This window comes from Glycine max, chromosome 1 (genome assembly GCF_000004515.6).
Source record: "Glycine max cultivar Williams 82 chromosome 1, Glycine_max_v4.0, whole genome shotgun sequence".
NCBI classification, from domain to species: Eukaryota; Viridiplantae; Streptophyta; class Magnoliopsida; order Fabales; family Fabaceae; genus Glycine; species Glycine max.
This window is the reverse complement of record NC_016088.4, coordinates 49,699,438-49,720,596: the sequence shown is the minus strand read 5'-3', so window position 1 is coordinate 49,720,596 and position 21,159 is coordinate 49,699,438. Positions and strand designations below refer to the sequence as shown.

General features: G+C 32.1%; 2 protein-coding genes across 13 annotated transcripts; one reads left to right on the top strand and one right to left on the bottom strand.

Annotated features, from left to right (window-relative positions):
* Nucleotides 1-4,000: 4,000 nt before the first annotated feature.
* LOC100810150 (cyclin-dependent kinase F-4) lies at nt 4,001-12,140 on the top strand. 10 transcript variants are annotated; one of them, XM_041015879.1, is made up of 20 exons: nt 4,001-4,185; nt 4,946-5,149; nt 5,280-5,314; nt 5,975-6,011; nt 6,098-6,176; nt 6,263-6,331; nt 6,422-6,511; nt 6,604-6,742; nt 7,069-7,171; nt 7,252-7,304; nt 7,436-7,502; nt 7,791-7,899; nt 8,023-8,088; nt 8,185-8,253; nt 8,328-8,388; nt 8,482-8,598; nt 9,761-9,792; nt 10,012-10,084; nt 10,285-10,525; nt 11,941-12,140. In XM_041015879.1, the coding sequence occupies exons 2-19, from the start codon at nt 5,136-5,138 to the stop codon at nt 10,500-10,502; spliced, it is 1,431 nt and encodes a 476-aa protein (XP_040871813.1). In that variant the 5' UTR covers nt 4,001-4,185; nt 4,946-5,135; the 3' UTR covers nt 10,503-10,525; nt 11,941-12,140. The 10 variants fall into 10 exon arrangements, with proteins under 10 accessions (XP_040871813.1, XP_040871820.1, XP_040871812.1 ...); XM_041015886.1 differs by having other exon boundaries at nt 4,946-5,331; nt 5,419-6,011; XM_041015878.1 differs by lacking the exon at nt 11,941-12,140 and having other exon boundaries at nt 10,285-10,761.
* Nucleotides 12,141-12,983: 843 nt separating this feature from the next.
* On the bottom strand, nt 12,984-20,447 carry LOC100809614 (protein BREVIS RADIX). Of its 3 annotated transcripts, XM_006573411.4 has the most exons (8): nt 20,036-20,447; nt 19,886-19,944; nt 19,624-19,786; nt 18,370-18,504; nt 14,923-15,320; nt 14,135-14,264; nt 13,596-13,924; nt 12,984-13,353 (listed from the first exon to the last, which is right to left on the bottom strand). In XM_006573411.4, the coding sequence occupies exons 4-8, from the start codon at nt 18,478-18,480 to the stop codon at nt 13,275-13,277; spliced, it is 1,047 nt and encodes a 348-aa protein (XP_006573474.1). In that variant the 5' UTR covers nt 18,481-18,504; nt 19,624-19,786; nt 19,886-19,944; nt 20,036-20,447; the 3' UTR covers nt 12,984-13,274. The 3 variants fall into 3 exon arrangements, with proteins under 3 accessions (XP_006573474.1, XP_040871824.1, XP_014630831.1); XM_041015890.1 differs by lacking the exons at nt 19,624-19,786; nt 19,886-19,944; nt 20,036-20,447 and having other exon boundaries at nt 18,327-18,443; XM_014775345.3 differs by lacking the exons at nt 18,370-18,504; nt 19,624-19,786; nt 19,886-19,944; nt 20,036-20,447 and adding an exon at nt 15,496-18,010.
* Between the last annotated feature and the right edge of the window lie 712 nt (nt 20,448-21,159).

Below are 21,159 nucleotides of genomic sequence, written 5' to 3'. Positions count from 1 at the left end.
ATTTAGAAGTAATTCTAGATTTAAAATTGATTTTGAGTAATTTTTACATCTAAAATTTTATATTAATTTTTTTTAATTTAATTTTATAATAAAATATTCAAACATAAGATACATTATCTTAAAATTAATTTTATTAATGTTGATCCAAACAAACACTATAAATCTAACATAACAATCAACTCCTTGAATTTTCAAACCTTATATATTTGTCTATATATCCTAATTTTCTTGCACCTCTAACCACAAAATGACTCTCGTATAATAATAAATTGTTAATAGAATAAATTTGTCATTCACCTTGTAAAATAAAAAATAAAAATAGCATTGTCATCTTTGGTTACTTACAAGAGATAAATATATGAATAGGTGAGAAGAAATAACTAATGAGATAAGATAGAATATTAGAATACAACAAATGTATGATGAAAATTGATTGTGAATTACAACCTAACCTAGACGACCAATCAACCGCAAACCTCACCACCAATCAAGTAGCCAGTGGCCACTATCCTGACCCAACTTCATCCATTATTGAAGTTTCTGTCCCAACTTCCCAACATTATACACTGTGCACTCCTACATTATAGGGAAAAGCAAAATGCTCTTGACTTATATGGTACACAAAAATTGATTAGTTGAAAGACAAACAAAATTAAATAAGATATGATAAAATATAATTTTGACTATTATTGATTTGGGAAAATAATTTGTTAATATATTAATCTTATAGCTAATAAATTTATAAGAGAAAATTTTCCATGAGAAGTTCATTCATTGTTATTAACTATCAATAACATCCCGTAAAAAAAACTATCATTAACATGTTTATTTACATTAAAATGCTGAATTTAATGTAAATAAACATTAAAGTATAATATAAAAACTTTCTTTCTTATAGGAGGTATATATTTTAAAATAAAACTAAGTGGAAAATACTAAATTAAATAGTAAACTAAACAAATGAATTGAATAAAGTATATCAAAAATCATATATACTGTGTATCATTTATTCATTTAAAATAAAATTTATTTTAAATAATTAAAATATTTGATTGATTTAAAATTATTGTATCAGACATTAATTTAACCATGAACCAAAAAAAATAGTAATGTAACAGTTTCAAAATTTTATTGTACATTTTATTATATTTGCACTAATTAATTTATAATAATCTTGAAACTGATGATTTTGTTTTTTTTGTAATCATGCTCCACGAGAGACATTTCCATTAAAGTTGAGAGGGATTATTGGTGGTAAAATTAAATCTGAATTTTTAACGGAACTATATACATAAATCTCGAACTTAAACAATTAAATAAGTTGAAAAAATGTCACATTACTTGATTCGAGTGCTTGGTAGTTGGTTTTATTTAAGAAAAAAAATCTTATTCTCTCTAAATTATGGATTTTAATTTTAATATAAGAGTATATGTATTGATTTAAATTATTACAACGGATATGAATTGATTTGTTTAAGTATTTTTGTTTTGAATAATTTATAATAATATTGAAATTATAGTTGTTGGTAATTTTTAAAAAAATATTGTAAATGAAAAAAATAATAGTAACATTATCATGTATTCCATGATATATGGTAATAAAATTTTCTTTTCTAATTTCATGTAGTTTTATATAAAAACTTGTTATAGTTAATTGTAAAATATAAAAAAAAATTGGCATGTGTTATATGTGACGTAAATACTTTCACAAAATCTTTATCATGATTAGATGTCACGTGAACATGTGTAGTAGTATAATACAGTGATCATTTGATACTACTACATTAAAATGAAAAGCCATAATTACACTTACATGAGTGGCAAAACATCACAATTCACAATAGCTTTTAAAACGTGTACCTGATGCGTTCCGTACTAATAGTAACACTTCTAGCTCTTGATTTCACTTTATTTGTTCTTTATATAATTTTTTATTTTAATTTATTTTTTATTTCAAAATATTTAAAATTTTGCTTTTTTCTAATATTAATTTTTAATATTTGAATTAATAATTAATCACATATACTTATTTTATATAACTAAAATTTATAATGAATAAACACTTCTGAATATACAAGTTATATTATAATTAAAATTTGTGATGAATAAATATATTTTAAGTTTTAACATATAATTATATTTTAAATTTAGGATAAATAATTTATATTGTGACATGAGGTTATTTTAATTATTTATTTTTTAAAAAAATAAAAATGATAAATTGAAAGAGATAACATATTAAGAATTTTTTTTTGAAAATGCTTTTATTAAAAAAACTCAAAAACACTTTTGTTATCGTTAAATATAGTTATTCTAATTTAGACATAAAGTTTTAGTTCTCTAAAAAAAATCCTCTGAAAAGTTTTTTGTCTTAATCTTCGTAGACATTTTTATATTTTGTTTGACAGTTCATTTGAAGATGTATTTAAAATTACCCTCGTTTTATTTTAGTTTTTTCATCCTCATGATTGTTTATCATTTTTTTAATCTATCGTCTTTTATCTTTAAATTGAAATTTAGTATTTTTTAAAAGAGATTATTTATAGTGAAAATCAAACTTATATAACAATTTAAATTGTTCATCAGAAATCTAATTATAATTTACATATTTAAAGATATTTTATATAAAAACAAACGTCTATATTGTGACTTGTGAGGAGAAGGAGAAATTAGCCTTTAAAAGTAAGATACACGTCTTATTCTCCCTTTTCAAACTAATTATTGTGAGGCAAAAAAAAAAAAACTTTTAGGTAAAGAAATTGTTAAGCTAAAAACTACCAAATAACTTTTACTTTTAACTCATTTTTTTTAATAATTTAAAAGTTACTTTAAGTTAAATTTTAAAATAAGAAATTTTAAATTAAAATTAAATTTGTTGACATGTTTTCCTTTATTTTTCAAAATGCATTTAAATGCTTAGTTTTTATAGGAGAATAATAACTTCTTTTACTTAGAGGTTATAAAGAGGTGAGATTTGATATTTGAATTTTTTTTTTTCAGAAACAATTACCATAATTATTATAATATAAAATAGATTATGTTAAATGTTTACTTTAAACCATATAAATATAGAATTTAAGAATAAATTCTATCTTTACTTTTAATTTAGACCTCAATATTAATTTAATTAGAATTTAATTAAAATGTATTTACATCAACATTTAATCAAAATCAATACATATATTAAATTTATTAATTTTTATAATAATAATTTAAAATATATTTTTATAATATTTTTTAATTATTTTTTATTGTTTATGCCAGGAATATCTCTAAATAGATAGAGATATATCGATTCATTTTGAGATATATAGATTATTAAAGTAATTTTTGTGACTATAACTTATATTATTAGAAATAAAACTCAATCCGTAAGCATAAAAAAATACCTAAAACCCAATTATTTATTAACTGAGTTAAAATAGTTTTTAATTGATTAATAGTTTAAACCTTTTATACTATATATTTTATGTCCCGGGTTATATTTTATATTTTTAAATAATTTACTTGCAGTCACTGTTAATCCAAAAAAAAAAAACATACATTAAAAAATTAAACACATATTTTCACTAAATAAATCATTTTGTAATGCTATGCTATCTTATATCACTAATCTTATGAGTTTTTTTTTTTACATTATACATGCTATGTAATATAATGTTTTACATTACATATATTACATATTATATAAGAATGAAACAATTATTGTCTCCTTATGTATACTTGTACAATATACTAAATATAACTAATCAGACAAAACAATAATAATAAAAGTTACACAGTGCAAGAAATTTAACTCAATTTTAAGAATTGAGTAATTAATGATAGGAAATCTCAAGTTGCACAGTCTTTTTTTTTTTTGTGATTTTAAAATTAAAATAAAAAGGAAAGGAAAGGGTAAGTATGAAAAATTGAATTAAGAAAAGGATGAATGTGAGGTGGAAAGAATATAGGGAAGATGAGGGATGACGAGGCAGTTGTACCCACGCGGAGAAGACAAAATATAAATAGGAGTCCAAGACAAGGCGGTGACTAAGGCCCAGCCAAAAACGCATAAATTAGGTGCGTGTTGTGAATTGTGTGAGCCAAAGAGAGAGAAAGAGAAGAAGAAGAAGAAGAAGAAGAAGCTCTGGATTCCACCTCTTCCCGTCCTTCGAGACGGTTGTTGTGCTGCTTGCTCTTCAGGTTTCTCTCTTTACTCTCCGTGTTTTTTTTTTGTTTCAGATCCGATCCGATTCCCTTCGGATCCTTCCGATTAACTTTTCGCAATCGTTATTGCTTTAATTTCGCGGTCGTTTCTGATTTTTCTTTTTGTTTTCGTGAATTTCGTGAGGTTTTTGACGGCTGACAATCGAGGAATTGAATTTGTTTATTTTATTGATTTTGGATGTTAGAGGATCGTGCGTTGGTTGAATTTGGTTTCGGTGATGGATTTTGAGGGTTTGGTTTTAGTTTTGTGGTTATTGTTTGTTTCTTTGGTGTTAGATAGGGCTTGGAGATAGGATTATGCTGTGCTGATCGAGGGATAGCTCCTGGAGTTTCATATTGATTGTAATGGCTAGTTATGTATGCTATTTTCTGTCTTCGGTGATAATTATTTTGGTTGAATTAATCGACTCAATCAATTCCTCGTAGGCTGTTTTATGGGGAGAGATTTCAATTCTGGAATTTAATTTACGCAAAGTTATTAGACTGATAATTTGCATTTTTATCACTGGAAAACTTTCAGACTTCCTACACGATTTTCAAAGGTGTAAATGCAATTAATTTTACTTGCTCATAGACTTGAAGTCTTAATATAGCTGTTTTGTTGTGGCATCTGAAACTATAAGCTGTCTGATTTCATGTCATTCCAGTTTTTGTTGAGATTTTTATTTATTGATTATGTATTGCAGACAAATCTGACATGGATTTACTAAGATTTGTCCATGTTCTTGCGTTCTAGGTTGACCTGGGATTGAATCTAAAGAATCTTGATTTACATTTTGAGATATGGAGGGAGTTTGTTTCTGGACAAATTGCTACCAGTATCGGTTTTTTGCATTCCAAGAAGTGCTTGATTGGCGAGTTTTCATCCTTGGAGATTTTCTTCGGGTTTCCTTTGTTAATTGCACTTAGGGTTCTGCTCCGCTTTAATGATCAGCACAGGGTACGTGATGCTACATTCTTCTGATACAGGTGCTGCATCTTAAGTGCACTTGTACAAGTAAGCGCTTATTCTTATTCTTTGCAAAACTCCGATCCAAAAAGAAGTTTCTTGATAAGTGTTCCTTTGGCAGTGCATTGCTGACCCAACATTCAGTTAAAACTTTTGGTAAATCTTCTTCTTGGGTAAGATTTCTATCGTGTAGACCTCTATAACATCATCATCTGTTTCAACTTGAAAAAAATTGACTTGGCCTATTTTTGCTTCTACAGGGCTGAAGCATATAGATTTGTGACTGAATATTGGATTCTGCCTGCATCTTTGAGTGAAGCATTTGCATTGAATCAGTGCGGACTGTAGTTATTGAAATTTGTCTCCTTGTTGCTCTCGATGGGTATTGTTGCTGACAATACATCAGTTACCGGATGTTTCTGAAATAAATCCTACATAGATTAGATGAAGTAGACCTTACTATAGTTCTGAAGTCTTGGGTCAAGGTGATTTTAGCTAGAGAGTGATGCTATCGCTTTGATCAGCCATTTTAGTGGGACCTGAGAAGTGTCAGTATGATCTCTGGTTCTTGTTCATTTCTACCACCTTTGTCCTGCCACTATTTCAAAGCCGTGGGTTTATTAATGAATAAGGCTGAGCAGCCCATCCATCTGAAAGTTTCTGCTTCCATGCCTTCTTTTGCTATGACAGAAAATTGATGGTGGATTTTGCTGGACCAGCAGGAACCTGTTAATATTTTATACGCCTCTGAGCATCATCTACATGAGATAAATGCCATTTATCCTTAGTGTTTTTGTTTTCATTTGTTGAATAAAGGAAGTGCTGCTTTGTGTTCCACGGGAACAATGGAGAGGTGATTTCTTTCTCTTTTTGCAGAAGTTACTATAGTCCCCCTTGTTTATTGTTAGTTTTTTTTATTAAAATTACCTGCAAATACAGGTACAAGTTAATTAAGGAAGTTGGTGATGGGACTTTTGGGAGTGTCTGGAGAGCTATTAATAAGCAAACCGGTGAAGTTGTAAGTATGCTTTAACTGACATGATAAAGGTATCTCTATTTCAAGTTGGATGTTGTCCTAAATCCTAATAAGTTGTAAAATTGCAGGTTGCTATCAAGAAAATGAAGAAGAAATATTACTCTTGGGAGGAGTGTGTAAACCTGAGAGAAGTCAAGGTTCCACATCTTGCCGAACTTTCTGTAGCCTTATTTGTCATTCATTGTTGGATATGTATATAATTATTCTCTAATTTTCCTTGTTGACAGTCATTACGTAAAATGAATCACCCAAATATTGTGAAGCTGAAGGAAGTTATTCGAGAAAGTGATATTTTGTACTTTGTTTTTGAGTACATGGTGGGTGACTAAACTACTTGGTAGAGAAGAGCTGGGTTGGTTGATGCAAGATCTAATTTACTAATTTTAATGTCAATTTTTGGGTGATGTAGGAATGCAACCTATACCAACTTATGAAAGACAGGGAAAAACTGTTTTCTGAAGGTGAAGTTAGAAATTGGTGTTTTCAAGTTTTCCAAGGCCTTGCTTACATGCACCAGCGTGGATACTTCCATCGCGACCTGAAGCCTGGTACTTATTTTTTATTTCATCCACAATCTGGTAGATTATGGTTTAGGATGAACTGGGTGTGTTCATGTATATTACATAGCATGCAATGTATATTGTCTTAGCATATTGTTCTCTTATTACTAGTTCTCTAGTTTTATCTAGTTAACGTGGTTATATGCATTTTGTAGTTTTGGCCTTCTAAATGCTAATTAATTGAACAGAACTCCCTATTGTGAGAGAATGACATAATATTAAAAAACCGATAGCACAGTCTACTGCTTATATTTTTATTACTCTGTTGCAATTTTTTTTACTGTTTTGATACAAAGGTGTGCTGCATTTTGCAGAAAACTTGCTGGTTACCAAGGATTTTATCAAAATCGCTGATTTTGGCCTAGCCCGAGAGATCAGTTCACAACCACCCTACACTGAGTATGTCTCCACACGATGGTACGCGCCTTCATCTTGCAATATATCACATTCTGTGTTTTAGGTATTTATTAACATGTATGATGGCCTTTCCTGTGTAGGTATCGTGCTCCTGAGGTGCTGCTTCAGTCTTATCTGTATACCTCTAAAGTTGGTGAGTGTCTGACTGGGAGTTTGGGACTAACTAATGGTGTCATTTATGTTCTTCACTAACGCTTTCTGCATTGATGATGATGATGAGTACCATTCTACCATTTTGTTTATTAACATTTCCCCCCCTTCTAGACATGTGGGCAATGGGTGCTATAATGGCTGAGCTTTTCTCTCTTCGTCCTCTTTTCCCAGGTGCCAGGTATTTAGCTTCTCACTTACTCCCCCCCTCCAAATGATGGTTTTTAACTGAGAAAGAGCAAAAATAGATTTTCATCATGGAAAACAAAAATTTAGCAGCTGGAACTAATGCAATTTATAAAATCTCATGTCATCTAATTTGACTGCACATTCTTTTTTAAAAATATGCCATTGCAAATTGTTATGTTTTTTCTTTGCTGTAAATCAAGTGGAATCATGCTCTAAAGCAGTCCTGATTAGCAACTGGATGCTGTAAATAATTATGTTTCTTTCATTGTGACACATGCAGTGAAGCGGATGAGATTTACAAAATATGTGGTGTGATAGGCAATCCAACCTTTGAATCATGGGCGGATGGACTCAAACTTGCAAGGGATATTAACTACCAGTTTCCACAGGTTAGATATATAACTTGGATCTTGCTATTTTTGGTAATTAGCCTCTGGGATGCTATTTGCTTAATTAATGTGCTAGGTGTAATCACATTTTACTCAACACTTGTATGCTTTTACTTTCTACAGCTTGCCGGTGTGCATCTTTCTGCTTTAATTCCGTCTGCTAGTGATGATGCAATCAGCCTTATTACAGTAAGTCGTTTTTGTATATTGCTTAGCTGTGAAACACTGATCAATAAATTGTGTGTAATCCTTGTTTTTTTTCCTGTTTTCTTCGCTTTAATGTAGTCACTTTGCTCCTGGGATCCCTGCAAGAGGCCAACGGCTTCAGAGGCACTTCAACATCCTTTCTTCCAGGTGGTCTCTTAACTAGTTGTTTTTCTTTTCATCAAGAAACTTTATCTTTTCTTATACTCTTTATTTTTCTGTAGAGTTGCTTTTACATTCCTCCATCCCTTCGCAACAGAGCAGTAGCGAGAACTCCTCCACCCGGTTTGTATTTATTTATTTTGTTTGCTAGGGACGTGCTTTTTGTATAATTGTATGGAGATGAATTGTCTCTTTTTTCTTCTTTTTTTTCTCCAGCTGGAACAAGAGGAGCACTGGATCAGCAAGGAGTCAAGAGATATTCCGGTGCTTTACCTACTTCAAAGCTCTCCAATAATTTTTCTTCCATGAAATTACATCCTCCTTTAGCTTCAGGTGACCCAATTGGTTTTACAATTTACATATTTACTGATTAGTTCCATGAATGTATGCACGTTTTTTTATTTTGTGTTTGATGTGGACCAACAGGACCACAAAAAGCACACGGGTTGCTGAAAAGAAAAACGTTATCATCATGAAAAGAGCATAGTAAATTATTTTACTATTCTACATCGATTTTCTAAATAAATTACTCAAGCTTATCATTCTTAGACTTGATATATATATAATAACTGTATCGGGCTGGAACAGTCTGTTCCTCCTTAATATCTCGATCAAGTGTCAAAAGAATTTCCTGTTGCTACCATATAGTATTCATCTGTACATGGTGATAAATAAAGCATGAGTTTTCTTTTTTATATCAGAGATTTCATAAAATGGGCTTTCTATGAAACCCCAACTACCAATCCTCACACGAATTGCTAGAAGATCCAATGAGTCCAACATTGATTCCTTTTGACGTGTCAATTGGGCAAATGCATCCATAGTGACTAGGGTGGATATCTGGTATCCGAAAACTTGCAGTTTGCCCTGTCAATCCTCCAGGGTCCAAATAACTCAGTTTTCTCTCATGAACTATTTGGGTCAATGGATTAGTTTGATCCAAAACTTGAGATAATGGATGTAATCCAAAAAAAGATTCATAAGTAAAGGTTATGATGTTCAATACAGAAAAACTTCAACTGTATGTCCCAACTCCAGTGACAGTTACTTTTTAGAACATTTTTGCCCCGTTATGTCTCACAGTTAGCAAGTTGATGGCCGTGTTTTTACTTATGATAGCTTTCTCTTTTTACTCTTTAGAATTCACAATAAGATGATAGAAGCGTGCCTCGTCTAAACCAGAAAGGCTCCTAGGTGCCATGAGATGCTACTACCCCCAGTCCCTTCTGGCGCCTGGCCTCCGTGCCTTGGACGCACCTATTGGTTACCTTGATAACTTTGGGTAGAATTAAATTATGTTATTCCATTTGGTTTAAAATATCAGTGTTTAAGCAGTGAATTATCCATTTTTTATTTGAATGACTGCTGAGCAATATAAAAGCCTTTTCCCGTTGGATTATATGTACAATAAATAGGGTCGTTTTTGGTTTGACATACTCGTTTCATAATTTTTCTTGTGAAGAACTAGGTTCTCATCCAATTGAAAATGTTACAGGTGTGCAACGGAAGCTGGATATGGTAAATCAGGTGAGTTGTTCTCTCAGCATTCTCTTCTTGCCACATCTCTCACTGAAAAGCTCTACGCATGCTTTCTTTTTACACCATGATGTCAAGAAAATGAAAAATCCAATTTTTAATACCTCTTTATAATGCTTGATCAGATGTTATTTTCATTTAATGTAATGCTCTGGTTCCTTTCTTAAATCCCTCTATGCAATGCCAACAATTTCTCTGTTTCTTCTTAAGGATGGAATTAAGAACGAAAAACCAATGAGGACTACTAAACCAAAATATCGTCAGCCAGGAAAGGACAGCCCAAGTAAGCTTTTCAGTCTCTGATATTCTTAATTATTGTTTCAAGAATTCTTTTATAGATGATCACCAAAATCGATTTGTATTAATTATTTATTTTAGTATTATATCTTTGAGAGAAGTGGTTTCTTCTTTTCCCTAATGAACTAAAAAAGATTTTGTGTGGATCTTATTGTTTATGGAAACTTATATGTTGGTTGTTGGCAGCTTCTATGAACAAAGGGAGGTCTGTACGTGGGGTTTCAGAAACAGCTGAAAAGTTGGGCAATTTGTCTGTTTCCAGTCGAAGACAATCAATGGGGCAACCTCGTCCTCCTCCACCAATGAAGGCTGGAGGCAATTGGATTTCTGAATCTGGAAACTTCATCCTTGGGCCCGCACAGCAGATTCCGACTGGAAGAACTTTTGCAAGAAAAGTTGCCTGATGACAAGTATGAATGAGTAAAATGTGAGTGATGATGATTCTATAATGCTCAATGATGTGATTGTGAATGTATCCTAATATCAAATAAAAATAAAAATAAATGTATGGTTAGACATTCTGATGACTTTGTCGATGTCTAAACTACAAAACTAGTACTGCCCGTGTGTTATTACTTGTTGGTAATCGTTTCGTACTTTTGGGACATACAGAGCTAAGTTGATGCTTTTTACTATTACTATAAATAAATGCTATTTGTATGATGTGGAATGTTCTACAGCTGTGACATGACATGATACACGCATTGGGTCGAGGTGTTCATAAATCTTGTCTATGTTCTCTATAGATGTTAATATTTTTGTGAAGACTTGGGATACCCAGAAATATTTTGATTTTTTTCATATTCCAGTTTATCACTTGATCTGGTGAATCTTCTGAGTTTTCTCTATATATTTTTTGTTACTTGAAGAATACTAAATAATATTTATTTGATATACCTAGCAAATACTTTGTTTTTTTTTTTCTTAACAAGTATATCGACTGGTTTATTTTTTCTTTTTTTTGTTTAACCCGTATAATTAGCACATCATTAATGGGGGCCTTGTGAGCCTTATCTAAATGGTAACTTCTTGATTCCTTAATGTGATAAATTCGCTAGCCCGTCAAATCTGTTAGCAATGGAGATCGCATTACCTTTTTTAACCGAATCAGTGTCATTTATCATTTGGCAATTTTTGCTCGAAACAATCATGGTGAGTGTTGTTCACATAAACGCAACCCTAATAATTATTCTCGAAGATTTTCGTAACTTGACTTGTAACTACCTCTTCCAATATTACGACCTACGTTTTTTTTTTATTTACAAAATTTTTGTTTCTGTTTATAGTTATTTCAAAGTTCAAGGGAACATTAGTAATTTTTATTTTTTACTTAACTTTCAATTAATTTATTCACATGCGTTTACTGTGAAATAGAAATGAAAAATGATAAAATAATTTTTTATAATTATTTTATTTAAATAAAAAACATTTCATTTCTTGGTTTACCTAAAAGTTTTAGAAGGCATAAAAGAAAACGGAGGAAGTATGATTTCAAGAGTTTCTTTTACAATAGTAACTCCTTGATTCGATTATTGATAAATTTGTTAGCTCATCAAATTTTAGCCTGGGAGATCATTACTTTTTCTTAACAGAATTCGTTGTCATTTATTGGTTGTATTTTAGTTTTGCATGCAGGAATCCAATCACTATGAATTTCGTTTCTCACATTATTATTGCTTGTTCGAATCGTATACCTATCACCATATTATTGCTATTGGGATTGTTCGCAATTGTAACTTTGTGTCGGCATCATATATAAATTCTTATACTATTATTTAACAACTTTAATGATTTTTATAATATGTGGTTTGCTAACTTTATTTAATTTTCTTCACTTTATAGCTTTATTTGAAGGATGGAATTCACTACCTTCTATTGCATCGCAATGACACAAATACTGCCACGATGATGCACGCTTATTCACGAGAAATTTCATATTTGGGCCGTATAAAACATTTCAACTCATTATTAGCAAAAGGGAATATTAATATGTAGCTAGATATTAGAAGATACTCGTTATAATGATATTATTTATATTGTAATTTTTGTAATCTTTAACTTTACCATGAACTCGTTATCTACTTACTAATTTTATGATGACATTTTACTACAATTCATTGATAATTGAAATAGAATAATACATGTGTAGGTGTTTATGTGCATTTGTTGTGTCTATTTGAAATCTATATAACACAACATAAACATGTTTCACGGAGTGTTGTACACATGTATAAAAAATATACGTATCAAAGACATATTTTCTTATTTTCATTGAGGATGTGTGGCTCTTGATATATAACAAACAAATTTTTTATTGTGAATTACAATTTACAAAGTCACTACCCCTAGCATCAATTATAGTTCACAACAAAAACATATTTCATAAAAAAAAATCCTTGAGAAAGTTTCACCAGGATATAAGAATCCATATATATCGGGGAGAGAAAAGAAATGAAGTCCATTCCGAGGATTAGAAATGCCCCATACAATAGCCGAAATTCTCTTCAAGATATTAACATTCCTATTTCCAAGATTTCTAAACTTATAGCAAATACTTCTTTTTTGTTTTCCTTAGCCAGTATATAACTCTGCTTACTAAGCAGTTTCGTTTTATTTATGTTTAGCTCCCATAGTAATGCTTACACTTGAAGCATGCGTGTTGTATAAATTTGTATTTCCATGCTTACATTAAAGTAATGCTTATAACTTAAACATTTTACTAATGTAACCAGCCAAGAATAATGCTTAGCATCCGCATAATAAGCATTAAGTAATGGTGTTTTCACTTGCTTTGATAATTAATTCACGCAAAGACAAATACAATGACCACAAAAGCATCCCAATAAGATTAAAAAAAAAAAAGATAATAAAGAGAATGGGGTGGGTGAATAAATACATCTATATATAATATGCAAGATTATACCTCCCAATACCATGGCTACTGACCCTTAAATAGAGTCACCACAATGCCAAATTCTGGGCTTGCATTGTTTGTGAGGGTATCAACAATTTAATTAATGCCATGAGACCATCACCAATGGTATTGGAGAAAAGGCTAGTTTTCTGTATACAACTCCACTCCATAAACTGGAGTCAACAACACTACAATCTCTAGAAAACAAAATTGAGGATTCGACCAGCTTGGGACATCCATTTCTCTTCAATGCCACAACACTTCAAAGATATTGAGCTTGTATTCTTTCTCTGTTGTCTTCCCACCATTTCTTTGCATGTCCCTCCCCAAATCTCTCCCGGCTGCAGACAGAGTTGATAAACAGTCAAATCAAAACCTACTAATAATCTTCTATCCATAAAGTTAACTTACTCTCTAGATGAAAATTTTAATTCTAATGAAATTTGGGAACATGTCAACAACATGGTACATGCAATCTAAAGACCATTTCATCAAATTAAGTACATGTTCCTAGGAACATGTCACGTGTTTTTGTGAAGGAACCACTACAAAACTAGGAACGTGCATGATATTATTATATTACCTGAATCTGACACGGCGAAGCTCCTTTGTTCCGTCAGCTAATTGCCTGATTGTAATGTAGACTCCAGGTTCATCTTGCTCTATCCATTCTGTCTCCAAATCACTGGCATTGCTCATTGAACGCTCGTCTCTAGAAGAGGTGGTTGTCCTTGATGCTTCCACGGATGAAGCTGCATGGAAATTTTGGCCACCACCACCTTGATCCATAGCTTCAGAAGGGTTATTCCCTGAGGGTTTATAGTGATTCCTGGGTGTCCAGTCCTTTAAAGACATTGAGTGCATGGGGCTATCATGTCCAGATGTCATTCTTGAGTAAGAAGAATCTCTTTGCTGTTCAAAGGCAATAAATAATGTACATTGAAAAATCTAGAACTCAATATCAGTTGTTGGGGGAAAAAAGCAAAATCTTTTCATAATAGTGATAAACATGGATGTAGGTAACCAAGTATGATTACAGTTTTGTTTCATACAAAATAACAAGGTCAAGGAAATGGATTGTTTACAACTTAACATCATATTGGTGTAAAAGTTGTAGATTACCTCATCCTCAGATCTTGAAGGAGTATTAAGAGCTTGTCGATTGAATCTCTGCACGTTGTAAAGTTCCATGATTCTGTCATAATTCTCACCCCACCATTTTTGAGCTTGCCACTTGTCAAAAATCTCTCGGCTTCAAATTTAAATGCTTAGTATTGTCAGTCTTTGCTCCTACTGGACAATTAACTTTTTCAACAACTAAAATTCCTATATACTAATGGTCTGAATAAAGAATCAAAGATCAACATCAGTACAACAATTAATAGTATTCTTTGTATAACATTAAGGCCTTGAAGGGACGTATTCTTTCACAACTTAGGACATGTTGTAACTAAATCTTTTGGCTCCCACCTTCAAATCTATCTTTACAAATGGAATCATATGTCAAGAGCAGTGGCAACAATGCAGAGTTAGGCCAACAATTAATAAACAATTTAGTCTGAATAGGTTTATTATTTAATTGTCTAAATAAATAATCAAGGATCTAACATTAGTAAAACAATTAATAGTATGCTTTGTATAATATTAAGGCCTCGAAGGTAGTATTTTTCACTACTTAGGAGATATTTGCAACTAAATCTTTTGGCTCCCACCTTCAAATCTATCTTTATAAATATGTCAAGGGCAGTGGCAACAATGCAGAGTTAGGCCAACAAATAATAACCAATTTAGTTTGAATAGGTTTATTATTTAATGGTCTGAATAAAGATCTAACGTTAGTAAAACCTTAGAACTTTTTTAAGGTTTGAGAGGTAACACTAACAAACAAGGTTTGTGATTTCTTAACATACCTAAAGCGAATTCTTTTGAGATCATTTCCTCCATTAGGAAGAGACACAAAGGTAATGTGAACCCCTGGTTCCACCTGTGCCATCCACTCCTTGGTTTCATCCTCATCCTCAACAACTACATCACAGGCTGGTGCTGATTGAGGCCCTCTAGGGGTCCTATCACCACTGAATCCCCCCATAAATCTTTGGTCTGATCTAGCACCAAGGAAATTGGAGCTTGTGAAGTCCCAAGCAGGGGTTGAAGTTGAGCTTGCACCTCCAATATAAGGGTATGGAACCCCTTCTGAAATGGTGTCAAAGTCAGGATATGGCCTCTGTCCTTTCTTGTAGGTACTAGACCCTGTGCAAGGTTTGCACTGCTTGTAGGCACCTGAAAACTTCAGTGCCATATCCTTTAACTGCATATGCAGAAGAAGAAAAATTCAAATTAACAACCAATGCAATGAAAGTTTTAATTATGTACCATAGATACCTATTTTCTGAGAAACATACAAAATTAATGACCAAGTGACATTTGATAAGCAAATATGTCCTTTTTGGATGAAAATAAAAAATTAACAAGAAAAATCATACCTATATCGATCTAGCTACAGAGGGACATTTTGATTTGAAATGGCAAGATATGATACTTTCAATTGAACAATTATTTTAAGATTGATTATTAACCGTTTTATCATAACACGCCACCAAAAGATAAATTTAGACGTGAAACGTGCCATCAGAACACTGTTACATAAAAGTGCATTCAAATTATTTCAAGACGAATATAACTGTATTGTATATTTATTTTCAAAAGTTGCATTATAAATACATGTACTTGGTCAACACTACACCTTCATGTAAACCTACTTTTACAGATCATGTTACTTTAACAGAATATCTCAAACTTTTTGAAATTTGAGATTCTTGAATAGTTACACAGTTTCTGCATCTATGTTTTTGATACCTAAAATTAGGAAGCATCTGATCTGAGGGGGGAATTTAAAAATAATTTTTTAACACTTAAGAATGTGTTAAAGCTTTCAAAACACCTGAGTGTTGTACTTTCCCCTACTGCTAACAATGTAGATCCCCCTTCAAATATTCCCTTCATTTTAAAAATCCAATATAATTGTCTTGTTCAGTGATGCAGTTGATGCACAAAAAGTTTTGTTTTTTTTTTTTTTTGCTGAATAAAGGACAAAAAGTTATATAGGGAGAAACCAATTCTTAATTTGCAAGAAGAAAATACAATTAATGCAATTAAAATTTCCCATTATCAAAAGCAATTTAGTTGATCAATGTTGATTAAAAAAAACTAAATTAAGCTAAATAATTTACAGACATGTACCATGATTTAAATAGAGCATGGGAGCAGAAGTGTTGGTCAAATGACATACATGGGAAGAGTAGGGAAATTAAGTCTGGAGGTTCTGAAACATCAATTAAAAAATGTATGCTTGGATGAAACTAGACGGAGTCTTAAGGTTTCAGGATTGTGTCATTTTCGAAGCATCATGAAATACTTTACAGCTGGTATGGTGGAGAATGTACTTGGGTGTAGGATACAAGTGGATGACAACAACATGAGTGAACATGAAAGTCCATGATAGGAACCTTATACATATCATACTATCAACTATGTACCCTCAATGGAAAGCATTTCCTGTTTGAAGAAATCTCCCACAATATCTATCCAAATATTACTTGTCAACATTTTCACACTAATCAGAAACATAAGGTTCAAAATACTTAGGATGGGCATCAGAACGTGCCTCACATACTAGTTTCTAATCTGATATTTCAAGCTAAGGTTTACTATCTTTTTAAAAAGTTGGGAGCTTAGCTTAAAATTGCATGTAACATTTACTTTTAAGGATGAATGATAAGCATGAAGATGAGGTAACTAATATGCAAATATAACAGGAGAAAAAAAATTGATAGGCTCATTCATGGCTAGTGATAACGGTCAACCTACTTTCAATAATTTGTAACCGTTCTCTTCATAACGAGTGTTACAATCCCTTAACAACATTATCAGGACTCATCAATCTACAATTAGCATTATACGTAGTGTCGATTACTAGTAGTGTTTGAATAGCACACAATAATCAATTCTATCTCACAAAATCAATGCCATATCATAAAAGTAAAAACAATTATGTGTTGCTTTACCTTTTTTATGAAAAAATAATTGATTATTTTTCATCAGGAAACTAATTCAAACACACTAAGTCTGCCTATTTAAAGAGGCTTAAAAAACACAACGAAAAACAACTCACTCAAACACATTGGTCCTCTACTTCTAAGGGACCTACCAGTATTCTATTGAGAACATTAATAAATGTAAATATATTTTTCTCTCATGATAAATATTCATATATTTTGCATATGCACATAATAGAAAACTTTAGGGACGACAAGAATTCAAGGATGGGCCACACCAAGATACGAATATAGCATTCCCTTCTGTGCTAGGCATCTTTTCCAAACATTACTTAAACCGCAGAATGTGGAACATGTTGCCACAAAGCCACTGCTACACTTCCCATCATCCCAAATCAAAGAAAGATGATTTTAATTTTCACCACACAATTGCTTTTACTTCCAAAATTAAATAAAACATAAAACAAAAATGGGTAAATTAAGGTAATGGTAAGTCAATGATATGCGAATAATCCTAAAGTACTTAGGTTATAGTGCTATACTAATAGTCAAATGATAATTAAAATCAGGCACATTTGGTGGTAAAAATAAAACTCTTCCAAGCTCTAGCTATTACATTGGAAATGCTGTCACTATTGTAAAGTTTGAATCGAACCACCTTTTGCTCCTCTCATCTCATCTCATCTCATGTGCAATTATAACTTATAAGTAGCCAAAAGGGGTACTTGGGAACCTACTTGACAAGTTGGTTCCATAACTTCTAGCTCTAGAGAGAATAAGCCACTAGAACCCACTTGATTCGTTTACGATGCTATGCTATTGCTAATGCTATATGGTCACGTCAGGTTAGCCCCGAGGCACCACCACACCACATGCATGAAAATAAAAGCCACTTAATGGACCAAACCGTGGGAGAAAGTGGACCATCACTCAACAGCAAAAGTGCCCAAAAACACAACACACTCTTACGTCATCCTAAACCAAAACAAGAGTGGCCCTCTCATACATAAATTACATAAAATTATAAATATCACAACAACGTGTGTCTGTGTGAATTTGTGTGTAGGCCGTACTATATATATATATATATATTTACTTGTTTTAAATACCTCATAAATTCTTTTTATTTTTTTCTATTTCGATCTTCTAATCACATCATAAATTTTATTTTAGCATAATGAAAACATTTATAATATATTATTATTACGTGGAGGTAAAAGATTGAAAGGGGGTGGGGAGTTGATTTTGTTTGTTTTCACCTAAAGAAAAGGTTTGTAGGCCTAGGGTGTGAAGAGTAAGAACCTGAGCACTCAGGCTTTTGACGGCTTCTTTATTTGTACTCGGCGTGCCACTCTCACCCTCTTCTTCCTTCTCCTTCGCCGCTTGCTTCGTGCACGCTATGCATGTAAACATTTTCACCACTTCTCACTTTCCTTCCTGCACAACAAAGAAACAAAACAAAAGCATTCATTCATGGTTAATTAAACACACACAAAAAAGTGCCAAAATTTTAGAATACCATACATCAATATGCATGCCATTGTTGGTTTTCGATGTTAGAAAAATAAAACATTAAAAAACAGAACTATCTAACAAAGCAATTTAGGATAAAGCTGAGAGATGAGAATAGGAGGAGGGAATCACTTTCATTGAATAAAACAGTGACAGAGAATGGCCATTTCCGGTAAGTAAAAGCAATGGTTAGAGAGAGAGAGAGAGAGAGAGAAAGGCACCAAAATAAAGAAGAGAACCAGAAGAAGCAACCCAGTTAGAATGCTAGTAACTAATGAAACAACAATAACTATTCAAAAATGAAAACTGCTCTCAATTCCCGAGTAAGTAAGTAACAATATCCTTCACGAGAAACAAAATGGTCCTTGGCTAAAAATACAAAAAGGAAAAGCAATCTCGAACATGGCTCGGGATCAGAGCAAGAGCAAAAGCTATAGCCACCCCCAAAAACCGAAAAGAAGGGAATAATAATTGAGAAAGCAGAGAGAAGCAAAATGGAGGCAATTCTTCAATTGCAAATAAATGCAAAGACTTCAGAAGACTCTTTCATTCATCCTCGTTAGAAGAATGATCAAAGAAGAAGAATACATACTGAATGGTAGTAGTACTAGAAGTAAGAAGTAAGAATAATAAGTAACAATGTGGTGGGGTTGCTGCTTTATCAAAAATAAGTAAATAAAAAAGAAGCAAAGCGTGTCGAAGCCGAAGTTTTCTGACACGTCCCTCACGCACCCGTCTTCTCTTTCTGATTCTCTCTTTATCTTTTGTGTAAATCACAATCAATCCCCGCTCACCGAGATAAGATCATAAGAGAGAGAAACAAAACCAGTGCTATTATTACTCGTTAGAAAGAAATAATGGAAACAAAAACAAGGTTATTGTCACATTAAACAAAAAAGGGTGAACGTGAAAAAATGTATGTCGGAGGATGAAAACAAAAGCTGTTTGTGAGGGAGGCAAAGATACATAAATAAGAAGAAGAAGAAGAAGAGAATTGTGTGATATCATTGGTATTGGTATAATAACTATTGGAAAACGACTTACCAAGGAAACCTGAACTGCTTCTTCTTGTGCTTTGTCTCTCTGCACAGATACACACACAAACACGCATTAAGAATCTTCCACTACTCTTGTTCTGCGCTTTCAGGTTTTGGGTCCTCTCTTCTCTTTTATACTAGTTTTCCTTCCCTCGACAGCATCGATGGTTCTGCAACGCAAGCACATGTTTTTATTTCGCTTTCGAAGCTACTACTTACTACCCGCACCCCACCAGCACAAAAAAAAAAAAAAAACCGTGCTTTGCTACGTTGTCGTTTTTCGCATGGCAAAAATTTGGCTTGGGATCTGAGACTCAGTTGTCGAGTTCTATGGCAATGCAAAACAACAAAGAATGCTCTGTCAGTTTACAGAGTAAGTGAAACGCTACTAAAATGATGCCATGAAAGAAAACACTGACACGCGCCAATGAGAGTGACACGAAGAGAAAATTATTCAAGTACAAGTGTGAGGTGAAAATGCTGGAAAATGCAGAGGAAGAGAAGAAACAAAGAGGTGTGTGGGGGTTACGATATTTTGAAGCGAGAAAATGAAACGGTTTTTGAGGTTGTCGTATTTATATTTGAAGGGGAGAGTGTGTTTGGGGGGGTGACGGTATCATCAGGTTTGGGCCTTAAGTTTGACAGAAAATGTTTTTGAGTGAGAGAGAGAGAGAGAAAGAACGTTTGTGGCCTACATGTCTGGTCTGGGTTTTGATCCAATGGTGGAATGTGGAACTTTTTTGTAAGATTATGCTACGTGGCGTGTTGTGGTTGGGTTTGATGTGTTTTGAATGGAAATGGATGGCTGGGATTTGCTCAGGATATTAGGGGGTTTGACAGGTTTGAATTTTTGGAAGTTTCCCATCCAGGTTGTACTCTTTAGAACTTTAAATGTAGCTTTAATTATAATTTAATTATCAAATTTAAATTTTATATCTAATTTTAGCTTTTTTGGAAGTAATTGATTAACACGTTTAATTTGTATAATTTCTAATTTTTTAAGGACAATTTTTAATTTGTAAAATCAAGTATTTGTTTTAAATGTATAATAATTAAAGAGAATATAAATTTAAATTAAAGATCATAAGCAAATCAATGAGTTGGTGAATTAGGCTTATTTGAATAAGATCTCAAATTTAAATGTTATAATTAAAAACATATGATAAGGAGGTAAAAATTCATTAACTTGAACGTGGTCTTTCTGATTGTAGAAATTAGTCACAAGCAAAGACACTAATGTCACACACCAATGTAGAATAAAAAAAAGGAAATACAATTAAAGCCTAACTTTTACAATCAATTATGGGAAGCCAACTTGGGGGGAATTATTTAACTTAAAGATGTGTTTCCTAAAAATATTGTGACTTGACGATAATTTGTATAAATTAATAATATAAAGTTTAAACAATTATTAAAAAAATCTATTGTATATTTTCTGTTTTAATTTCATCTATCTATCTATATATATATCTATCTATCTATATATATATATATAAAATGCAATTTCATGTCTAATTTTTGTTGTATTTCTATTAATTATTTG

Bases quoted from the DNA above. Each gene is read 5' to 3' on its own strand.
- LOC100810150 (XM_041015879.1), top strand. The intron at 6,332-6,421 runs GTTCCACATCTT...CCTTGTTGACAG, and splicing joins TAAACCTGAGAGAAGTCAAG to TCATTACGTAAAATGAATCA. The intron at 8,599-9,760 runs GTGACCCAATTG...AAAATGTTACAG, and splicing joins ACATCCTCCTTTAGCTTCAG to GTGTGCAACGGAAGCTGGAT.
- LOC100809614 (XM_006573411.4), bottom strand. From the start codon at position 18,480: ATGTTTACATGCATAGCGTGCACGAAGCAAGCGGCGAAGGAGAAGGAA. The intron at 14,265-14,922 runs GTATGTTAAGAA...TTAAATTTGAAG, and splicing joins CTCAAAAGAATTCGCTTTAG to CCGAGAGATTTTTGACAAGT. The intron at 13,925-14,134 runs GTAATCTACAAC...GCCTTTGAACAG, and splicing joins CTTCAAGATCTGAGGATGAG to CAAAGAGATTCTTCTTACTC.